The sequence below is a fragment of the Cryptomeria japonica genome, chromosome 11 (genome assembly GCF_030272615.1).
Source record: "Cryptomeria japonica chromosome 11, Sugi_1.0, whole genome shotgun sequence".
In the NCBI taxonomy this organism is placed as follows: domain Eukaryota; kingdom Viridiplantae; phylum Streptophyta; class Pinopsida; order Cupressales; family Cupressaceae; genus Cryptomeria; species Cryptomeria japonica.
The window spans coordinates 525,879,390-525,905,052 of NC_081415.1; the positions used below are offsets into that span (position 1 = coordinate 525,879,390).

The following is a 25,663-nucleotide window of genomic DNA, read 5'->3' on the forward strand; positions in this document are numbered from 1 at the left end:
GTCATTGTTTGCAACAAATCGAGCGAGTGTGAGAATGAGAGCAAGAGCAAGAGCAGCATAGCATAGAATAGAATAGAGAGCAAGAGCAGCATAGAATAGCATAGAATAGAGTAGAATAGAATAGAATAGAATAGAATGGGTCGAAGAAAGCTTCTGGCCATTTACAGGGCAGACAAGAAGAAGCAGCGACAGACATTTTTGAAGCGGAAGAAAGGACTGTTGAAGAAAGCTCATGAGCTCTCTCTACTGTGCGGCTCAAGAGTTATCATCATAATCTACTCTGAAGACGGGCAGAAATTTGAAGAGGATTTCATTGGCTCATCTTTTCTTCCTCCAATTGTCCCTGTGCAGATGGATCCTCCAACACCAACACCAACACCAACACCAACACCTCTTCCATCCAACAATCTCACTCCACAAGATGCAGCAATTTTCAATGCTCCTCCTGATATTGTCGCTCTCCCCAGAATTGGTGCTGATCCTTTCTTTAAAATGGATCCGATTCTTGATTTCTCCAATATCAATATGTAAGCACTCCACAGATGATGTTGGAAGATCTAAGCTTTCCACAGATGGATCTTTGGATCCCAGAAGATATAAGCACTCCACAGATGATGAGGCCTTGCATTCACTGCTTACTTTGGGCTTCTTGTTCACTGCTCCTATTCGTTTGGCATTTCCATTGAGGGTTATTCCTCTTCCGGATACAACCCATGATCCTCCAGAGGAGAGCACCAACACCAACACCAACACCTCTTCCATCCAACACCAACACCAACACCTCTTCCATCCAACAATCTCACTCCACAAGATGCAGCAATTTTCAGTGCTCTTCCTGATATTGTCGCTCTCCCCAAAATTGGTGCTCATCCTTTCTTTCAAATGGAAGCACTCCACAGATGATGTTGGAAGATCTAAGCTTTCCACAGATGGATCTTTGGATCCCAGAATAAATTGTATATATATTTTTTCAAATAAAAAGCAAGACAATTGTCTTGAATTGTTCTTATATTTAGTCCCCACGTCTTATAGTCAGTGACTACTAAATGAAGAAAAATTATGCGAATTCCATAAAACACAGAAGTACGATAATAGGAGAGAACCCTTTTATGAGAGTGGGCTAATAGCAATTGCCTAAAGATAGTAATTGGCTGATTAGAGGGGGACTATAAAGACCTATTCAACATTCGGACATACTGGAATTAAAATAAAGATGGTCAGAGGTTTAGTGGTTGAAAAAAGTCAGAGGTTTAGTGGTTGAAAAAAGTCGATAGAAGAAAGTAAGAAAATAAGGTTGAGGTCTCATGGAAGGGGCTTCTTAAAAACTAGAGCTGGTGCTGCAGATATTTTTTAGGAGCAGATTCCAAATAATCCTGTAGCCTAAAAAAAATCTCCAAAAAAAATCTCCATGGAACCACTTCTTCCTTAAAAATAGAGTTTAAGTCCCTCCTATAAGACCCCTGCCTAACCAAATCATGTAAGTCCAGATAACATGGAAGTTGTAAGAGAATAAGATAGCTCAGATGAGAAGAGTGGCTGCTGATCAGAACTAGAGGCAACTGTTGACTAGCTAAGGCGCATGGAACATCATCAAACGTGTCTATTAAAGATGCATGCACTTGGGAAAATCTTTAATTGTCTTTATAATTTTAAGTATCTTCTTTATTTTGCTTCCTGTTGTCTTTGAAAAATTGAAATATTACTTCTTTTACTTCCAGTTATCAATAAGACATGTTTTTTTATTATATATCTTGTGTTGAATTATTTTTAATATTTTATTCTAAGATATTTCTTGCTTAATACTGTCAATATATAAATTGTTAATACTGTCATTTCGGGGGTTCCTTCCTCTGCAATGTTATTATGCCCAATTTTAAATTGAAGATATTGGAGGTTGAGGGATTTTCTATTCGAACTTGTTATTTTGTTAGCCGCTGTCCAAAATTGTTCTTGTAAATTGAAGATATTGGAGGTTGAGGGATAAATCTCTGTATTCACTCAAAAAAGAATGCTGAATGCAGATGAAGAGGTGTTCACACTGATAATTTGGAATGGAAGTCAAGGCAATAATCTAGTCTAGTTCAGTTCTGCAGCAGCATACATTGAAATTTGAATGTCTTTATGCTCACCTTTATTTTGTCATGTGTTAATTCTTAATTTTCTAGAGAATCTCAACTAGTTAAAACATAAAAAAAGAGGACATTATGGAGAATTAAATTTAGATATTCGATTAAGATTAAGATTAAGATTATTGTATCACAATGGCATCAAAGCTAATGTTTCTTGGCATAATCATATAGATTAAGATTAATTTAGTCTATATTTTCATCCTTTTAGTTTTCATTTTTATAGACTATTATGTCGGTGAAGAGTGAAAAGTTATTTTTTTTGTGTCATGGAAAAGTGATTCTTTTTTACAACATGGCACAAAGTTGAACATTAATGCTTTACAATCAATTGTCCCTCAAACAAATTTGAAATTTTTTTACTCAAGCAAAGCTATCTCACATATTCCATTGAGTTGCGTTGAATATTTTTTTAAGCTCATAGACTCTTAATTAGATTACAAAATTAAATGTGCAAAAAATCTCATTCAATAATTCAATTACAAGGAAAGATGCAATCTGGTCTCCCCCGAAGCCAGACTGGGTGAAACTGAATTTTGATGGGGCCTCCAAAGGTAATACAGGCCCCTTCGGAATAGGCTATGTCATCAGAGACCAATCAGGAGCAATCATCGGGAAAATGGCAAAACCAATCCCTCCAGACACTAATAACATAGCAGAGTTTACCGCTCTACTATTAGGCCCGCAAGACTGCATCAACCACGGTATCAAAAGTGTTTCAGTGGAAGGAGATTCGGAGATAGCAATTAATGCTATAAGGAAGAAGACAACCCCCAATTATAGGCTTCAAGCTTTATTGGAAAGAATTCTAGAAATCCTAAACAGTTTTGAACACTTCGAGGCAAAACATATTTATAGAGAAGCAAATGCAGAGGCAGATGCTCTATCAAAAGTTGCAGCTTTAGGAACCTTTATTCACTGGTGCTCATAGGAATCTTAGCATCTGCTAATTTAGATTGACCAAGCTAATAAGACCAATTTGATAAGGTGCGAGACACTGCTTGCTAGCAGACTGGAGGAATGCATAAATCAAATTCAAAAATTCCTTACCCGCCCTCCTCTTGGCGGTTAACACCAATGGTCACTTTCCTTTTCAAACTAACCATTCAATTAACCTTGGGATGCAAGGTGGGTCCGGTTAAGCCAAGTAGACAAACTGACAACATTAATACGAGACCTACGAATTTCCAGTTGGTGAGCGCCGCCTCCTTGTCCTTGCATGAGTTGTCCATAGGCTAATCTCTCTGTCCGCATTTTAATCTCCGCCACCTTCGCGTGAGATTTAATTGCTTTCTTTTTCCCCATCATTGCACATTGAGTTGTGCGCCCATCTTCCTACAGAAGAGTCCTTCATCGCTTCTCTTTTTCATTTCGTCTCCACAGGTTGTTCTCTGGCTCTCCTCTTGCTTGCCCCTGCTCACGGTCACCATGTCTTCCGAGCCCCGATTCGGTTTCATTATGAGTGTTTATCCCAGGCCCGTTTCTTGCTTTGGCGCAGACACCCCCATATCACTTGGTGCTTCTACTCGCCAAGTTTCTTTTAGGAAGATTACGGACCTGAGACTCAAGCATCTCCTCATTTACTTAGACCCCCCAGTTCTTATAGCAGTCAAATTGATTCTGGGGAGCGCTCATTTGAGCAGAGATGAATACCTAAGAGACAACACCAGCATTTCATCTAGATTTGTGGCATCTCTGCTAGACCAGAAGCTTTCCAAGCAATTAATTTGGAACCTTACTAGGGAACTCTTCCCAGTTGAAATTCTTCAAGAGCTCCAAAAAGTTATGAACAAGGCCATCTACGACTTTGGTGCGCCCAAACCTAGCGATCGAATCCTTTTTAACACTCATTGAGCTCTCATCAACTATTACCCATTCCTTCTGGACTTGGAGGATAAAGAATTGAATAGGCACAGAAAGTTTGCTAGTGTAGGGCTGAGCTACCTCAAATGACATTTTTTAGGTGAAGATCCGTAGGCTGAAGGGAAAGAGGAGATTCTGTTCCTTTTTGCAAGGATGAATGGTTTCCTGCCTATGCTTGCTGTAGAAACAGATCCTAAACCAGAACAGAGTTGCAGAGGAGGCTCTAGCAGAGGTCGTAGGAGCAAGGGTTGTGGTTGGAGCTCTCCAGCAAGCAGAGGCCAAGGCCATCCTAGGAACCAACCTCCTCAACCGGACATTCCCTCCTCAAGCTACGCTTTCTATGGATACCTCCTTTAGTTTACTGGAAATGCAGTCATCCTTGTATATTTTTATTAGACTTAAATTTTAAGTTCAAAAACTCTGAGACTAGGTCGTTGAATTTGGACATTATCAGTAATTATGTTTTTTGCTTTTCTAGACTATCAAACCTTAAATGGTTTAGAAAATGGCTAAACCTTAAGTTTAGAGGTTCTGGTTTTCGAGGGACCTCTGTGCTCTTTAAGAGTAGACATTTTTTGAATATCTTGAAATTCAGTGGTAATCATATGTATTTACACTAATTAATACAAATATGGCTTTGCCTTTACCGACCAAAAAAAAACATTATGTATATTGGCATTGTCTAAATTCACCATTGTGGGTGGTTTGAAGAACATAACCCTTGCCAAAGGGCACTGTAATCCCTATGAGTGCACACTCAGGTGTTCATGGGGAACTAGATTTATGTCATGCATTCACTATTTCACTTTTTGCATGATTTTAATCAAATGCACCAATCTTTAACAATGTAGTTGATTTTTCTATCATTAATTTTTTTTGAAGGTATTATTATGAAATTGAGTCTCATACATAATCTATGGCACTTTTACTTTAATGTTATGTTTTATAAATTATCAACACCTATAAAGTAGGAGCATCTAGAGATCAATTGCAAACATAGAGGATATTATGATTAATATTCAAATTTTCAATACACTAATGTTGGAACTTTACAAAGATAATAAGTTGAACTTAAATAAGATTTTTTATTGAAACGGAAGAGGTGAGTTGTTCTACAAATCTATTCAATTACAATAATTTAATGGATCGGCATTGTGCAACACAAGGAAAATAACAATAGAGAATGGTAGATGGAGTGTAAGTTGTAGGTGATAAATATTATTTTTGTCTAAAAACATAGGAAGAAATTATAGCTTGAGACTCTTGAAAAGAGAGTTGTTGACACCTTTAGGGTTGTGCTCATTTGACTGGGCATGCCCCACAGTGTTCATGGTTCCAAGTGATTGCATTTATTAAATGACTCCAAAAAAACTATTTTTTATTGTTATTTATTTGAAAAGATTATGTAAAGCCTCTTCCCAAGAACCCAGAGAATTAGACAACTAATAACTCAATTTCATAGCAATTTTTTTTTTCTAATTAAAGTTCTAACTTAATGCATAAAAATCTATTCTATGTTCATTTTAAAACACCAAAAGAAATATTCCTATGATAAGCATATATTAATGGTAAGAACACATGCAAAACATATAAACTCGTAAACACACAAAACATCCATTTATACACGTATATTTCTAAAATCCCTTTACTTTTGGAATAAGGTAAATGGAATCTTGATTACAAATACAATTATGCAAATTGTAACATGTCTTTTACACCATGTTGGAAGATACATTACAAATTACATCATAAAGGTAGATCATCTCATAACCAAGATATGAAGACACTGAAACATATGGAATAAGTCCACTGGCCACTCACATGTAAGTCCTCCAAGGTATTCCCAAAGGGTAGAAAAAGCATCACCACCCAACCATATGGTACCCATAGGCCCTCCTCTCATGCTAGGAGATAGATACAAGGCCCCAAACACAAACAAACAGGCTAGGGTGGATAATCAGAACATGCATACTTCCAAAAGACAAAAGATACCGTAACACAAGAAATGAAAGTATAGATAACACACAAAACCATCAAGGAGCATCTAAAGAAACTCCTAGAGGGTTTCATGTAAGGTTGACACAATAGGAAAATAGGAGATACAAAAGGGAAGTGTCATCACATAGCCTCAACATGGGTTATCTTGGTAGTCTCTCTAGACCTCGACCCCCATTTAACAACTCATGCAGAACCGTACATTCCTTTCATGAGGACAAGGCAATGCACGATCTTTCCAGCTCAACATCTTAATAGATGAACATGCCTTCCCAAACTCACCCTCTACCTATACGACCACATGAGGCATGAGTGGGGAACATAATTATCTTGTTAATGTGTAAACCCAAACCAAAGTTTATTTATATTATCACTTATTATTAAACTCACCTATGGGTTATCTTGGCAGCCACTTCTGGGCTCGAGCCCCATAGTGAGCCACTCCCCCTAAGTTTTCCTAGATAACCTATCACCTAAGGTTTAGGCAATATTAAATCCACAAATAAAATAACCAACATAGACATAAAATCAAGCTTAGTTTACAAAAATAAATTATGAATTTCATGCAAACCCTAATAGAACACAACCTCAGATGATGAATATAATTCAATCAAACCCCAATTCCCCCAAATAACCAATTGAAATCAAATTACATAAATCAAGAGTAAAATGAATACCTACTTGAAAACTTGTGAAAGAAAAAAAGAGAGAAGAGAATGTCGATGACGAATTCTAAAACACAAAATCTTCTCAAATTAGCAACCAAGTCTTCAAAATATTCCAACTCAAGAAATTCCAACCATGCTTGAACAAAAATCTGAAAAACTGCAAATTCCTGTCTGCAAATTTTCTCCCTAAAGATGCATAAAAAATTCTTCTTTCAAAACTTCAAAAGAAAATAATAGTAATAATAAAATCCCAATAAATTCTCATAAAAAACCTAATAAATAAAACACGAATACCTAAATAAAGCACACAAAAATAAAAAACCCTAAACCTAAAAAATATTAAATAAATAATAGATAGATATTAAATAATATTAAATAGATTCCAAAATAATAATTCCCATAAAAATAATCAAATAATATTAACAAATAATAAATCACCAATTACAAATTCTATAAAAAATTAACTCCTCAAAAATTTAAAAAAGAATAAATAAGTAAATAAATAATTAAAATACAATTATCCACACAATAAGACAACTAGTTTCCCCCTAGATCCAACAATTAGTTCCACATCAAAGTAAAATAGATAAGTAATAAAATAACCACTTGCAAAATAAATAATAAATAATAAATAATAAACAATAAATAATAAGCAATAAATAATAAACATTAAATAATAAATAATAAATCAAAACAATAAATAATACACAATAAATAAAAGAACAATAAATAATAAACAATAGATAATAAACAATAAATAATAAACAATAAACAATAAACAATAAACAATAAACAATAAACAATAAATAATAGCTAATAAACGATAAATAATGAATAATAAACGATAAATAATAAACAATAAACAATAAATAATAAACAAAAGATAATAAACAATAATAAATAATAAATAAATAAAAATAATAAACAATAAATCATAAATCATTTATGAAATATTATTCAATATTAAAATATATTTTTTAAATCAAAATTTTATTTAAAGATGTAATAATCATAAATTAATTTTAATTTAATTTACAACACATAGGCTATAATTAATATTAATAATTGCATAAAATACATCACACTCAAATAAATTAAAAGTAGTGCCAACATGTAAACAAGAGTCTCGACTAACAATTAGGTAATCAAGTATTGTCCACATGACAAATTTCCCAGGATAAAATAAAAATTAGGTAATTGTCCATAAAATAGGACAATGGCCAGGGTTAGGTATAATTTGGGTCTTGCACTATCTCCTTTTATGATTTGGAATTATAAAGACATACTCAGACCTGTGGAACTAGGTGGAGTTGATGTCTAGTACCTACACCACAACATGTATACAAACATACATATATACATATAAGTCTCTAATCCCAACCAGTGATAGGAAATCATGATGTCGTATGCAGCTCACGATTGAGTAATACAGAATCATTCCTATTACCGTAAACTGCAAGAAAGCAATACATATAATTTTACATCATCAGTAATCAAATGATATCATCAGAACATAAATTTACATCACATAATGCATCATAATGAATCATCAAAATAGAATCCATGTCTAAAGTATCTCAATTTCAACATTAATATCCAACTCAACGAAATATAGCAATAATCATGCCCTGAAATTCGTAAGTAACATATCATATTTTAACAACAATGATAACGTGAATGCAATCATTCACATAGATAAGTGAAATGAGCCACACAAAATGAATCAATCATAGATAAGTGTACTTGGTGTTATTGTATGTGGATATTATTTCGATATCTTGGTTACTCAAAATAGTACAATATTTTCACATCATGTAACTGCTTTTGTATTAGTATTTTGGTGTTTCTATTTACTAGATCCTATGCTCTCTTGGTACTTCATCTCCAACAATGGCCCACATTTCATTAACTTGAGATTCATAAGCATTATAAATAAGGTTTTACAAACTTTAATTGATCTTTCTAATTATCTTCATGAAAACTTTCATTCAATACAAACCCCCACTTAGCTTTCTGTTGATGTTCCCACTAACTTCTAAATAGTGCAATTGCTAGTAAATAGCTTATTATGTTGTCAAAATCTTTTATAGTGCAATAGCTTATTGATATTTTCTTTTGTGGGAAAAAAGAACGCTCACATATATCCTAGGAGTGCAAATTAATTAAATCATAATAATAAATGTCTTTATCCTAGCACATGCATAGTTGAGAGTGAAATTGACGAATATGTGTAATAAACATAAAAATTTAAATTAGAAAAATAATGGTACTTAGCTCTAGTTTTGATATAAATATGATTATGATGCATATTATAAATAATTTTCCATATGTATGAACCTTGCTATTGGAGTTGGGTTGTTGGTCATGTATTCCTTGATTACATGGGAATTCAAATTCAATTTTTATCTCTTTTCCCTATTTTTATTTTGTTAATTTTAACTGTCAAGGTTGTTTTAGAAAATTGTTTAAATTATGTTTTACATCTTGTTCTATACTCCATCAGGCAATTGTGCTCATTATCAATTTTATGTTCTTGAATTATTATTAATTTATTTGCTTTTTATTTCCTATATGAAGAATGATTACAATCTAATGCTTGTCTATTTGATTATAAGAAGATTCTGATTTGTCTGGAACCTAGTGTTGTAGTGGTTGAATAAAATTTATTTTTGTGATGTTTACATTCTTATTTTTAAATAGTTTTATCTACAAGATGTGAATTATAAGATTGTTAAGCGGTAGTATTTCTCTCCATAGTTTTAGATTGACTATTCTATTTTATAAACAAAAATGGTAAAAATGAATGTAGAATGTAGTATTAAATCATTGACATTTTTAAAAGTTGAAATATTTTATTTTTCAATTGGAAATGTATATTATAGTAAAAAATAAATGAAAAGATAAAAAATAAAAAATATTTTTCTGTATTTTTGACATGTCATACCCATATATCCGGCCCAAGGCCTCCAATGTATTTGTTCCTTGAGATTGCATCCACTAAGACAAGCTTGACAACTCTCCCTATAGAAACTAGATAATTGACCACTTCCACTTTGTCTACAATATCTCCCCTTGACCCTAGAGCCCTAATTTCCAAGACCATGCAGAGCCATGGTCTTCTCAAAAAGGGCCCATCTTAGAGCCTCATACTGGTCACCTAATTTGGGTGGGGACCTAGATCCTGTGTCGGCTCATGATAGAAGTTCATTTTATTTTTTGACCAACAAGTATAAAAGGAGGTCTACCCCTCTCATTTTAAATCTAATCAATCACCTAACCTCATTCAAGATCTCAATTACACTCTAGCAAATTCAAGTGAGCAAGCAAATAGTCTTCTATCAAGCATTGGAGCAAAAGTGAAGTCAAGATTCAAGCATAGAGATGACATTCATGTTTTATGTTTTATGAAGACCATCTACATAAAACCATAATTCCATGTGAAAACAAACAAAGCTTCATTAAAGATATATCATTACATTTTTATTCATTTCCAGCCTTTCCCTCAAAAGGAAAGCATTTTACTATAGTACTTCATTTACTTTTTCAATTCAATTTCATGGTTAATTTCAAAATCACGGTTTGAACTAAGGAAAACCTCTATTCCTAACAATTTACCCCTTCTTTCTATATGTAGGAAATAGGTACAAGGTTCTGTTTGGGAGGATCAACAAGATTCACAGAGACGAGCTGGTTCACCTTTTAATGGCAAGAAATTTAGAGGATGAAGGAGAGGAGCAACACGGTCTCAAAAAATCAAGTCAAACTTCTAGGAACAAATTTGATTCATCCTCTTCTACTTGGATCCAGGTTGGTGGCTACGCACGACATCTGTAGCTAATTGTTTCTGTCAAATTGCTTCAATAATTCACTATTTTGTCCTAATATTTACCAATTTAAATTTAATTTAATTTAGGGAAGAAAGACCCCACTTAGGAGGCCTCAAATTTGATCAAAATATTGACATTAAGGTCAGATCTATTAGATTCCATCTCTCCCCTAATGTAATGGTAAAATAGTTCATTTAGTGGTTTTATTATCTTAATTTAATCATAACCCTAATTCTCTCACTATTACACATTTTATGCTCTTTTATTTCACAATCAACCCTCAACCAACATATAAAAAGATAAATCCCCTAGACCAGATGGTTTTCCTATGTTTTTCTTTCAAAATTTTTGGCATATCATGGAGACAGACATCTGCAATGGTGTTAAAGAATTCTTTGGCTCTAGAAGGCTCCTAAAGTAACTGAATGCTACCTTCATTGTCCTTATTCCGAAGATCTTAGGTGCTGACTCTTTGAATAAGTTTAGACCCATTAGTGTGTGCAACTTTGTGTACAAGATTTTATCCAAGGTTCTAACCTCTAGGTTGTTGGAAATTCTTCCAAGAATTATCTCTGTCCAGCAGAATGGCTTTGTCCTTGGTAGACAGATTCTGGATTCCATCATATTTGTTCATGAAAATATCCACTCCTTTAAAGTGGCGAATAAACAAGGTTTCTTCCTGAAGTTAGACATGGCTAAAGCTTTTGATAGAGTGAACTGGCAGTTTCTCCTAAGGATCATGAAAGCGTTTGGTATTGGTGAAAAAGTTATTCAACTTTGCTCTCAAATTATGGAAACCTCCTATTTTGCTATTATTGTCAATGGTTCCCCATCTAGTTTCTTCAAAAGTTCTAGAGGACTTAGACATGGGACCCCATTTCCCCTGTCCTATTTACCATTTTAGCTGAATGTTTGGGTAGATTTATTCTTAAAAATGTGGAAGATGGCAATCTTAAGGGTCTGAAACCATCTTCATCCAATGTCACTTGCTCCCATGAATAGTTTGTTGATGATTCTATTACTATGGGGGAAGCTACCATCTTAGAAGCTAAAAACATGAAGAAGGTGTTGAATACTTATGAATCTGCCTCGGGCAAAAAATTAATTGGGAAAAAAGTTCTTTGTTCTTCATTAACACCCTTGTTCAAAGGCAACTGAGGATTGAAAGAATTCTTGGTTGCAATATTTCTGAGCTTCCCTCTTCTTATTTGGGGCTTCCTCTGTGTATTAAGCTTGAGGATTCTTTCTGGAATAAGCTGGTGGATAGATTTAACTCAAAACCTTCTGGTTGGAAAGGGGTTGTCCTTAGTCAAGCGGGCAAAGTTACTCTTCTTAAAGCCACTCTCCAAAACCTACATGTCTATGCTCTCAGTTTGTTCAAAATCCCCAAAAAATTTGTAGAAGCTATTGAAAGAATCCAAAAAAAGTTTCTTTGGTTGGGGGTGGAAGTCAAAAACAGAATTCCCCTAATTGCATGGAATAAAATCTATTCTCCTAAGGCCTCAGGTGGGTTGGGTTTAAGGAATATTAGCTGCATGAATAAGGCTTTATTAGCCAAACAAATTTAGAGAATGAAAGGGGAGGAAAGAGAATGGAACTCCATCTGGAATAACAAATATCTCTATATGCAACCTTCTGAGGAAGAATTCTTAGATGATTCTTTTATTGTTGAAGGTTCAGCTATATGGAATGCTGTTCAATCAGCTAAAAGTTGGGCTGCTGCTGGATGAACTTAGAACCTTGGGGATGGTAGGAGAATCAAATTTTAGGAAGATAGGTGGATTTTGGACAAACCTCTAGAGGATGTTCCAATCATTAATGAATGGAAAGATTGGTTCAAAAGCAGGTTTGGGGAGTTGGTCAGAGACTACTGGAGAAATGGGAATTGGATTGATTTTAACCAGCAGTGTCTGGGGCTTAAGTCCCTTCAGATTGCTCTCTCTACTATAGTTCCTAGAGACAACAAAGATGATAGACTGATATGGAGGGAAACCCCAGATGGGAAATACTCTATCTCCTCTGTTGTGGCTATCCATAATGAATATGTGGAAGAAATTCCTATTTGGGCTAAAGTCTGGAATAAGAAGTTAGTTCCTAAAGTTAATATCTTTTTTTGAATTTTCATCCAAAACAAGGTTTTAACCCTGGACAACCTTCAAAAGAGAGGTTTTGTTTTTCCTAATAGGTGTTCTCTTTGTTGCAGGGAAGAAGTGACTGCCTGCTATATTCTTAATCAGTGTACATTTAGTCAGGATATATGGAAAATCATCTTAAGTAGGTGGAACTTGAGCTGGGTTTTCCCGAACTCCCTAGGGGAAACTTGGCAACAATGGCACTGCCCCAACTCTAATTCTAAGATTGTGGAGACTTGGAGACTTACTCTTCCGAATGTTATCTAGAATATCTGGAAAGAGCACAACAATAGGATTTTTAGGGATAAAAGTGCTACTCCTGATGTGGTGGTGGATAAAATTTATAGGAGTATATTTGAATGTATCTATGGCACTGATCATGGACCAGTTGCTAAAGATGACTTCAAAGATAGGTGGAACCTCTCCACTACCACCTCTAGCAAGGAAAAGGGAAGAGAAGGTCTCTTTTGGTTTTTTCCTCCTCATGGGTGGATTAAGGCCAACTTTGATGGGGCCTCTAAGGGGAACCCGGGTAAAACTGGATATGGGGGCATTGTCAGGAATTCTGCTGGAAGTTGCTTAGTGGTAGTGGCTGGTCCTTTGGGGAGTCAAACAAGTCATTTTGCCGAAACCTCTGCTACCCTGAACACCTTAATTATAGCCAAGAATCTTAATCATGATAAATTATGGCTTGAAGGAGACTCACTTAATATTATTAAGTGTCTGAAGGGGGAGTCAGAGCCATCATGGTCAATTGAAAATATTATCTTGCAAGCTAAGGAAATTATTGCTAGTTTTAAAGATATTATAATTCAACATGTCTTTAGAGAAAAAAATACGGTGGCAAATTGTCTGGCGAACCTAGGGGTTAACTCTGATTCCCTAATGATTTGGCATGAGGAAGATGTCAACATAAACACTAAAGAGCTCCTTAGAAGGGACATATATATGGGAAGGGAAGGACCGCATAATCATGACAAAGCATATGATTAATTCTTGCTTTGATGGAAAGGTAATTATCACCTCGAAAAGTGGTAGATCCCCTACCATTTCTTATAATACATCGCATGCTTTATAGGTCACCCAGTTCAAAATCTTGAGTAACTACAGGAAAGGAGTGCTGAGTCTGCAGAGGAACAGAGTTGATAATCCGAATTCGAAGATGGGAGGAGATTTAAGGAGGGAGGAACTTGATAAGCCATCAACATGGAAAGTGATGCCGAAGGTGTGGGTGAAACTAGAAAAAGGATCCCTCACAGGCTTTATGGAGAAGCTTGCAGATTATGATAAAGGTAGAGTAAATCTTGCCATTACCAAAATTTTTGAAAATTGGTGTAATGGTTCCTTTAAAATCTATGGAGTTAAGTTCAAGCTGGATGCATGCCTCATAGCTATTGTGATTGGGATGCCCCATATTGGGCTTAATTTTTTTAGAGACCTTAAATTCTCCAACAACGCGGTTAATCTGTTCCCGTAGAAGGAAAAAGAGGGACAGAATCGGCAAAGCCACATGAGGTTACTATGAAGCTGCTAATATCAAGAAAATATGGGGCTAGATTTTGAACACTATAATGGAATATATCGTAGTTGAGGGCCATTTCTCCAAGGCCCACACCTACCACTTTGTTCTTTTAGACCATTTTAGACATGACAAGAAGGTATCCCTGCCCTACTACCTTTTCAGGTCCCTTTCCAGGTCCCTCAATAAACATAGTAGTAAAAAAAGAAAGAATGCCCTTGGGATGGAAATAGAGGAAATGGAAAAAGAAGGCAGTGATATGGAGACAGATGATTCCGATGGTGATGACAGCTGGAAAGATGAGGACGTGGGTATTGAGGAGGAAAGCGGTGATAATGAGTCTGACAATGAAAACCCTATCCACAACGAATGCCCTGGCAAGGACAACAACCATCCCATGGAGGATGTGGATTACAAGGATAACGAGGAAATAGATGTGAATTCCAAGAGAGAAAGGAACAAGGAACCTGAGAAGAATATGACTAAGGAAAGTTTAAGCGAGGACAACGAAAACAATGGGTTATTCTTGGATAACCTCAAAAAAATTACCGAGGCGAGATTGGATTATGACAGATGGACCTTTGAACTCTTGAAGAACCTAGAAAAAAAGGAGAAAAATACGGATGAGAAGAAGGAGAATGACGACAGGGAGCAGATAAAATGGAAGCATGATATGGAGGAGAAGGTTAAATCACTGGAAGAAGGGAGAGAGGCCATGAAAATTTTGATGGGTATTATCCTGAATATCTTGTCAGCTGTCACTAAAAATTTGGAGGATATTGCTAAGGTCTTCAATCATACTAGCTCTCCTAAGCCAGTGGTGTAACTTGACATGGATGATGAGACTATCTAGATTGGTAGTGGTGAAGCTACTCCAATTGGTGGTGCTGCCAAGAGGACTAGGGCGAGTGTCAAGAAAGTTGTGGCTACTTCTGCGAAGGATCTCCCAAATCTCAGGGACAACATCAAAGAACTGCATGAGATTAGCAACACCCTGGATAATGCCCTGAAAAAAATCAATTAGTTTTTCTTCTTGGGTTTGGCCGGTTTTGTTGGCTTTGTGGGGCTTTTTCTGTTAAAGCTTAAATTGTAAAGGGTTTCGGGGCCCCTTCAAAACCTTTTTTTACCTTAATCAAAAACATATAAAAAGATTTCTTAAGATTACCATCTCAAAGTGATCATGTGATCTTTATTAGAGACAATCCAATAAGAAAAGAATAACATAAGGTCTTTCTCTTCTAATAATTAACATGTTTATCAACTCAAACACCATAAAGTGTCTCACAAATCACCAATTTCAAAACAACACATATATTCTTTATTTGAAATTATATTCCATTGGAAAATAACTAACAAAATATTGCTCTCCACCCTATCATAATAGCATCATAGAGCCTCATGGTGTAGTTTCCCTCCTTGATTCATTATTTATGATAGGATGTGATTGATACTTATGGACTTGTTTATGATCTTGATGCCTCTTGTTTCATTCTTTATATTGACATTCTCTTTGACATTAGTGGATTCATTATTAAATTACTATGGCGATGCTGACTCTATTCTCTTTTTAATTATTGAAGTTAGGTTTAGGATTAGCTTCGTGATTATTTTGCTATTTAGGACATGTGGTCCATGTTTATTTCTTATAATTATTTATCTTTTGCTATAAATTTCATATTGATAGTTGATACATTATGGTTTTATGTAGATGATGATATCATGTTATGTACTAACCCTACTTCATGCTCATATTGGATATGTTGAGGTTATTGATGGTGTTGCATCTTCCATGATTGTAATACTGCTGCAGATGTGGAAGGGACGATGTTATACCACTCTTTTATGAGCAAGGTGTGATGTCACAACTCTCTTTCACCTATTTGATTATCTATGACATATGCAAGTGTGTGTTTGTGTGTGTGTGCGTGTAGGTATATATATATATATATATATATATATATATATATATATATACTTGTGGTGTTTCGCAAGATGCAGGTACTAGACATCGACTCCACCTAGTTTCACAGGTCTGAGCATGTCTCTAATCCCTATATGTGTGTGTGTGTGTGTGTGTGTGTGTGTGTGTGTGTGTGTGTGTGTGTGTATGTGTATGTATATATATATATGTATATATATATACATATATATATACATACACATACACATACATATACATATACATATACATATACATATACATACATACATACATACATACATACATACATACATACATATATATATATATATATATATATATACTTGTGGTGTTTCGCAAGATGCAGGTACCAGACATCAACTCCACCTAGTTTCACAGGTCTGAGCGTGTCTCAAATCTCAATGGCAAGTTGATCGAAGATGGCATGAGGTCTTATCACAATCTAGGCTTAGTTGGTGTTTTGTTAGTTTTAGTGTTAAGCCTTAGTTCTTTTGTTGGGTCCTCTTGTGGTTCTAGATTTATTATTTATTTATGATTGAAGTGATAATATATATTGTTGTGCATAGCCTTGTGTGAGAGTAATTAGTTATTCATGTGGGAATATTTCAAGTCCTATATTATTAAGGTAATAGTATTATTTTATGGATTATTATATTGGGCATTTTTAATATTATAGTATGTTTGTATGTGGGAGATATTAATGGTATTGATTTTAAATCATATTATTTGAGTATTTATGATTACATATGAAATTTTTGATTATTTATTTTATTGGTTATTTGGAGTTGTGGAAATTAATTAATTAATTATTATGTATAGCTCATTGGTGTAAATTATTAAATGATGGTAGTTACTAGTTGTGAATAAATATAAATATATATTTATTTTGGGAGCTTATAATTAATTGATGATTATTTGGTGGAATTATATAGGTTACGTATTTATGCTTATTTATACATTTATTTTTTTATTCATTGTTTTATTCATTATTTATTGATCGATTTATTTATTTATTGTTTTTGGTTTATTTATTTATAGTTTATTTATTACTATTTATTTAATTATTTATTGTTTTGAATATTTAATTAATTAATTAATTATTTATTTATTTACTTACCCCATGTTATGATTGGCCTTTTGGGTGTTGTGTTTGTGAGATAATATTATTTAATTATTTATCTATTTGTTTATTTATTTATTTTACTTACTCCATTTTACTATTGGTCCTTGGGAGTTGTATTTAGAGATTAATATTATTTAATTTTTTTTATCTCGATTTTTATGAATGGTTGGTAAGTTTTATTATTATTTTTATTATTTTTTATTTGGGCTGTGATGAAGTATGATTTTTTAATAATTTTAAATGTGGAGTTTTGGAGATTGCCAAGAGGTTCTTTTTGGATGGAATTTTTTTGGGATTTCTAGATTATGGTCTTGGAATGGATTTCCTGTGAATACGTGAGGATTGAAGTTTGGTTCTTGTATCTGGGGTTTTTGCTGTGATTGTGTTGGAAGGATTGGCTAGTTGTGGATTATTTGGCTTGGATGTGCTTTCCCTTCTACACATTTACTTTGTCCATTTCTTCGTTTACCAGGTTGGTGGTTCTAGACGTCTTTATGCATTTTTGTTTCAAGAAAAGATTATTTTCAAAATATTGTTTGTTGTATGCTTGAGATAATATTCTTGTATTCTAGAATTTTATGGTTCCCTACTTTAAATCCGTTGATGGATGAAGGGTGTGAATTCTATTTTCATGAAGGGATTATGTTTTAGAGGGATCATGACTCTATGATTATCTTTCTTGCATCTGTTGTTTATATGGGAGGTTCTATAATCTCTTTTCCTAAGGTTTCTTTGTGGTGGATTCCCATGAAATTGTACCTTTGGAATTTTCGTTCCTTAATCCGGTTTACTAGTTTTTTTGAGTTTTGGATTCTTTTATGTTGGGTTGGTTTGAGATTAGCATTTGTGAATTGTACCTTTGATCGAGATGTCATTATTAATCTATATTGGTTGTAAGTGTCATTTTTTATTTATGCTCAGAGCCGAATTTTTGTATCTTGAGATTTTTTGAGTTACTCATAAATTTCTACTTGCGTCTAGGACATTTATATTCCCTGTTACGTATGCGCTATTTTATTTATTTTAAATATGCTATTTTGAATAGTATATGCACCAGATAAATATGTTAAAGCACTAAGATGTTGTGCAAATGTGCCAATTAATTCTTTAATGGTGTCCTTTTGTTGTCACTGATCTTTTCCTATTGATTTTTTGAGTCTATTTCACACTAGAGGCTTGGTTTTGGATTCACTATGCTCCCTTGTGATGTTTTTCAGTTTTTGATTAATTTGGTTTTGAGGATTTGATATATGTTTCACATTATGGCTTAGAGAGAGACCGCTAAGAGATCCTTTGAAGTGGGTGTCAGGGTCTTGAGAATGACTATTATATCCTTGCTGTGATTTGTTGAAATAATATTTTGATGTATCATATTTTTGATATTATCGATCCCATGGTTGGATTATTATATTGAGGCTATTGAAATATTGGTTTATGGGTTGAATTATGATTATGAACTGGTTTTGGATATGAAGCCTTTGGTTGGATATATATTATATGATTCTTTTGGAGATCCTTACATGTATGTTTATGTTTATACCTAGGTATAGGAACATGATAGGGGGAGTGGATTTCAAGTGGGTGTCGAGGTCATGAGAGATAGATCACCAAGAGATCCCCTATAATGGGTGTCGGGGTCTAGATTGTTAGGAGATCTCATTGGAAGTTATTTTGTAAACAAGTGATAATCTTAAATAAATTAATCTAGTTGGGTTGGGTAGTAGGTTTTCACATTAATAAGATAATAAATGATTTGTGGTGTCCCACCCATGGCCTAGAGTGCTATTCCAGGCTCAGGATGAGATTTGGAAGGCCTTGGATAGGCATGAATGAACTCCTTTGATTCTCTCAAAGGTTGAGACAATTTTGTATGGGTATCATTGGGTGCCAAGGAAATATACCCCAAGAAATCCCTTTTTGTTTTGATAGCATGTGATGAAACTCTTCCCTATATGTATCCTAGTGTTCTTTATGGTTGAGCCTTGTGTTGTGGATTTGGATATTTTTTTATAGCTAGTCTTCAGTTATGTTCATGTCCTTTGGTTGTTAGGTGTCAACCTAGACTTAGGGTGTGTGTAGGACCTTGTGTCATTCTTTGGAGAACATGGGGTGGACCTTATTGGTTCCACATGGTCGGGTGGTATGATGCCTTCTTCCATTTGGATTTTCTCTTCGTATATGTTTATGTGCATGGATGTGGATTATTTATTTCTTCAGCTTGTGCTTGGATTCTTATGCAGATATCATGTATCCCTTGTAATTGGAAAATATCATTGTAATATTGTGTACTTTAGATATTAATAATGTAGCTTGAGACCATGGTTCATTATTAGAGTAGATATTGTATATAGGTGACGATCCTTTGAGTAAGACATCTTCTATAATTGGAATAATGATTCTTGTAATTAGCGATTATGGTTTCATGTTGGAGTAATTGATGATATTTGTATTAATTATAATAGGAGTTGTGAAATATGTAAATACTGATGTGGTTGTTGCTATTGACAAATGGTTAATGATAATGCTTAGAGTTGTTATGGATGTCTAGTGGTTGAGATTATTGAGTAGGAACATTTGGTTTGGGTGCATTAAAATGAGCCTTTCATATTAGTAGCATTACTATGTATTAAATTAATGAAAAAATGATAATGTGGACAATGGATATTGTTAATGGGTTATATTTCATGAGAGCATAATGGTTTAGTTAAATGACTACTTGGTACAGGAACACCCTTGTGCTCAAAATGGTCAAAGTTGTTTTTTTGTTTCATTTTATATTTTTTCATATTAATAAGGAAATCTTGGGCCATTAGTGTTCACTTGGACCCATTTTTTAAAGTTTGGGATGAATCGCTTCAAAATTATCAAAGTTGTCAAATATTGTCAAAGTTGTTTTGACAACTTTTTGCATTTTCTTGTCAACTTTTCAAAAAGTTGTTAGATGGTAGTTTGGGTTATTTTGAATGATTAAAAATGATTGTATGGGCATAAATAGGCCTACATTTTACAACCCAAGGGTTGAATGTTTTGTTTTTGAAGTTTGAGCAATAAAAACATACAATTTTCTGCACTTTTCCACGTTTTGTGTTGCTCTATTGCATGGTACAAATTTGTATGGATTGGTACAGTCTTGAGGTTGATTGGGATTGATAGAGGGATGAATCATCTTTCATTTTAATTTTTTTGGGTGGTTTTTCATTGAGTTTGGAGAAATTTATGGTCATTTTATCATAGGCAACCCTATAAGACTATTTTTTCTAAAGTTACAGGCTATTGCACCAAATGGTACATATTGTACAATGAATTAAATGATCTAAGACCAATTGGGAATAAAATAAAATTGAATCTACTTTCCATTTATTTTTGCCTCATTCAAATTCATTAAGAAATAAGCTAGTTATAGTATTTTCTTCTCAGACTAGTATAAACCCTACCTAGGGTAACCAATGAACAAGAAAAATGCATAACTTTGCCTTTCATCAATAGAAAATCCTAAAACTTGGTGGAATGGCTTGTTTTTATGTTTACTATGATATCTTAAACTTTAAGGGATAGATGTGGATGTTTTCACATGCAATTATATTTTGAATGGTTTGATATCTTCATGTATCAGTCAGAGAAGAGTAGTAAGGTTGAAGAATTTGCATTGTAAAGGATGAGAGACTAACTTGCCTTGTGCTTGGTGATTGTGGGATGTGTAAGGGACCCTACCAACCTAAAAGACACTTGTTTGAAGGTCATAGTGTGAAGAGGAACCAATGTGTTTGTTGGTTCCCAAAATTGCAGATTGCTAAACCCTAAAGGTATGACATGCCTTATTCTCACGTTTAACAATAATTTTGGCAAACGAATAGAATGAACCGAAATGGTTGCAATTCCCTGTTCTTCAGGCTTTGCTAAACCAAGGTAGGTGTACCTTATCATCAAATGTTATTTATCCTTTTGTAATCCATTAATAATGTTCGAGCATATTATGATTGTAATATTTCTTTCTTTGTTCAATTTCAAACTAGCTTAAAGGTTTAAAATGATTTGATTTATTTGTATTTAGATTGGGATATTCCTTTGGAATTTCTACATGTAATTTGTCCTCATGTACATGTGTGAGGACAAGTCATTTCTTTTATTAAAGAATATTAGTTTATCCTCCTTAATAGGATGTTGACACATTGCACACACATATTATGAATGGTGGAATTCATAGATATGGGAGTTACTTTGTATCTCCTCTCCTCATCTCTATTTAAGAGATGTTTCTCCTCTCATTCTTCACTTTGGATATCATTGTATTGAGCTTCTTTCTCTATCTCTCTCTCTTTTCTCTTTAGGCTTTGCCTTCATTCATAATACAGAAGGGGTTTTTTCTTTGCTTTTCCCCTTTCAAAAGCTCTTGTGTCTCCTCTTCAAGTTTTGGGTGATTTCTCTCAAGTTGCTCTCTACTTTGGTAATATTACTTCAATCAACAAACTTACTTGGATTTATTTTTCATTTTCTTGCTCTTGTATTTCTTTGCATGGTATCAGAGTAGGTTACTAATCCTTGTTTAAGTTGGAGTTGATGAAGGTTTCCATTGTTCATTTTGGAGCTCACATTTTTTTGGAAGCACTCTTTGAGAGAAGAGAAGAAGTTTGTTCTCTAACCCTTTTTGTGCAGGTTTTCATTTTAGATTTTAAATTTTTTTTTTAGGTTTAATCTTTTTAAATTCTAGTTTAAAGAATTTTTTTTAAGCTTTGGAAGGCTTGCCACCAAAGTCTTGTTTGTAGTTTGAGTTTTAGTTTTGGAAGGCTTGCCACCAAAACTCTATTTCTAACCTCTTTTTTTGCATTCTTTAATTTATATTTGTTTTGGAAGGCTTGCCGCCAAAACTTTAACATCATAAATTTGTGTTTCTATTTTATTTGCAAACTCATCTTAAAAATCTCCATAAGCTCTGTGATTTTGTTTTGCTAAAATCTCATAATTTATTCTTCAGTAGAAAAGATTTAATATTAAATAGTTGTTCTTATTAGTGCAAATTTCATCAATGTTGATATTCTATATTTTATTGATCTCTATTTAATATCAATCTATTCTTTATATATTATATTTACCATTTTTTTATCATATTTCACCGTCTTCACTTCATTGCATGTCATTCCTCACTTTGAACAAGGGCCCCTCTTTGTCTCTTTTTTGGTTCGTATCTTCTTCTCCTCTTCAAACCTTTATCTTATCCTTCGTCTCTGTCTTTTATCCCTACATTATCCCTCTTATTGAACGCCTTTTCTCTCATATCATATTTTATTTATGCATTGTATTATAACATAACGTCTCTGTTCTTTGTAACGTTTTCTACAATCTGTGTGCATTTTTTCGCTTATTCTGACCTTTACATTTTCCTTCTACCTTGAAACATATTATGTATTCTTGTCACGTGCTTTGCTCTAATGTTCCTCTTTATATCTCTTTTTCTTACGTTTCTTTCTTATTATTTCATATTTCTTTATTGAAGTTTTAAAAGTTTAAATACTTTAAAACTTTCACATAGAAATTTATATTAAAAGCTATATTTAAAATAAGTTATAAAGTTTACTTTATTTAGAATATAAGTATAGTTTTCTTTTAATATTAAAATTTTTAAAGTTTTTTAATAAAATATATATAAATTCAAAGTTTTTTCTATAATTTAAAAAAAAAAAAAATATCAAGTTTTTTTTAGTGTTTTAAATTAAAGATTTTTTAAGTTCAAATTTATTATTAAAGATTTGAAAATAATAGTTTTTGATTAAAAAAATTAAAAATTATTAATGAAATTTGATTCAATTTTAATCAAGGTGGTTAATTTTTCGTTTTTAATACAAGGAGGTATTTTTTCAATTTTAGTAATAATTTGTTCATTATTTTGTTATCATGTCTACATTAATTCCTGAAATTAAATTAAATAGCAGTAATTTTCATTCATGGAAAACACATTTCTTTTATTTTTCATTTCAAGCACCATTTGGATGTTGCTACTGATAAAAACTCATAGCTTGCTTCAACTGCTCCTCAAGTCGATTAATACAGATGGAAGACTCAAAATGAGGAAGCACTTGGTTTAATTGGTCTTTTGATGGTTCCTGAGTTGTATGTTCTTATTGGAAATTGTACAAAAGAATATGAAGCATGAGAAATTTTAAAAACCACTTATGATAGCTCAAATGAATCCTGAAAAATTCAGCTTCAAGATCAACTCGAAGATGTCAGGTATACAAATTTTAAATCCATGGATGAATTCTTATTAAAGTTTGATTCTATTAATAGTCAATTAACTAGTTTAGGAATTAAACTAGTTGATATACGTTTAATTCATCTTATTCTTAAAAAATGTCTTCCTCATCAATTTCAACAATTTATTACTAATATTCATGCTCAACTTGTTATTCCTAGTTTAGCTGCTCAATCAACTTATGATATTTTACATAATTTATTGCATCAAGAGGAAGCTAGATTAATTCAGTTTTGTACTCTTAAAAGTAGTGAACATGCTTTTATGTCTAAAACTCAAAATCATAATAATCATTTTAAATCTAATAATAATCATTATTTTAATAATAAATTTCATTCCAAATCCTATAATAACAATTCTAATAATAATCAAAAGAATAATTATTCTAAGAGGCCCCATTGTACGTATTGTGGTAAGGATGGTCATGTGACTAATAATTGTTTTAAGAAACAAAATGGTAAAAAGGCAATGAACCAAAATAATCAAAATAATCAACAACATAAACCTAATTATAAGAAAGGTAATCATAATGGTAATTCATGTCATCATGCATTTACTTGTAGTTACAATGTTTCAAAGCCTCTTGAATGGATTATTGATTCTAGTGCATCTCAACATGTTACTTCTCATAAAGAAATTTTTGATTCTATGCATCGGGATACTTCAAATAGTCCTGTTCAACTTGCTAACAATTATACTTGTAAAGTAGAAGCTATTGGTGATGTCAATGTTCCTAATGGTAAATTAAATGATGTTCTTTATGTTCCCAAATTAAAATCAAATTTTCTTTTTGTTGCTAAGCTTTGCCAAGATTATAAGATTGAATTTTATAAGGATGTGTTATGTCATTGATCCAAATCATAACCAAGTTATTGCTAATGCTAAAATGGACAATGATAACTTATGAGTTTTCTCATTCGAAGTTTTCTTTGCTTACTACCATTGATTTTAATGTTTGGTATGAAAGACTTGGCCACATAAATTCTAATAATATTGCCTTGATGCAAAAAGCAAATATGGCAGATGGATTGCCTAGCATTATTCCTTCTAAGATTGTATGCATAGGATGTATGTGTGGTAAGATGCATAGTGAGCTCTTTCCTCATGGTCAATCATGGAGGTCAAATCATAAATTGTACCTCGTTCATAGTCACCTTTTGGGAACCATAGAGAATACCTCCATCCAAGGATCAAGGTATGCACTTACATTTGTTGATGATTTTTCTAGGAGAACTTGGATTTATTTTCTTCATAGAAAAGATCAAGTTCTTGATGTTTTTACTGAATTTCATATTTTTGTTGAAAGGCAATCTGGTTTTAAGATTAAAATCCTTAGAAATGATAATAGTAAGGAACATGTTAATAATATATTTAATGGTTATTCAAAATCTTTTGATTCCCTATACACCTCAATAAAATGATGTAGCGGAAAGGAAGCATAGAACCATTATTGAAATGACTAGATGTTTATTGTATGCTAAGAATATTTTGGGCTGAAGCTATGGCTTGTGCTACTTATCTTATTAATAGAACACCTACCAAAGCATTACATGATATAACTCTTAAAGAAACTTGGTTTGGTAGAAAGCCCAATTTAAAGCATTTAAGGATTTTTGGTTCCATTACTTATGTTTATAAACCTAAACAAAAAGGCACAAATTAGATTCTAAATCTTCTCCATATATATTTGTTGGTTATGATGAACGGTCTAAAGCATATAGATTTTACGATCCTATCACTAACAAAGATAAAGTTGCTAGAGATATTTGTATTGTTGGAAATGGTATTCATGATTGTTCTAATGTACAAGATAATGAATTTGTTGAAAGTAAGGTTGTAGTTGTGGAGGACAAACCTCCTTCTCTAAATCCTACTTCTTCTCTCAACCCTACTCCTAATTCATCTATTTCTAAAAGTGATAGTGATGATGATCATGATAATTATACTCCTAATGATTCTTCTTCTAGTGATGATTCTATTACTTCTTAAAGGAAGCCTAAATGGTTTAAGACATCAATTCAAGAAAGTGATGATTATTTAGCTAGAATGGATAAACTTAAGGTTAGAAGAATAAATTATTGCAATTATGCTTTGATGTCTACTATTATGAATTTAAATGATACTAATTATTTTGAGAAAGATAAAAATCAACCTCATTGGCAAAAAGCTATGCAAGAATAATATGATACTTTGCTTGTTAATAAAACTTGGGATTTAGTTC

At 33.1% G+C, this 25,663-nt stretch overlaps 1 protein-coding gene across 1 annotated transcript; it reads left to right on the plus strand.

Moving 5' to 3' along the window:
• Positions 1–135: 135 nt before the first annotated feature.
• LOC131860287 (uncharacterized) lies at positions 136–25,431 on the plus strand. Its single transcript, XM_059214675.1, has 3 exons — positions 136–527; positions 13,722–13,903; positions 25,106–25,431. The coding sequence occupies exons 1-3, from the start codon at positions 136–138 to the stop codon at positions 25,429–25,431; spliced, it is 900 nt and encodes a 299-aa protein (XP_059070658.1).
• Positions 25,432–25,663: the final 232 nt, after the last annotated feature.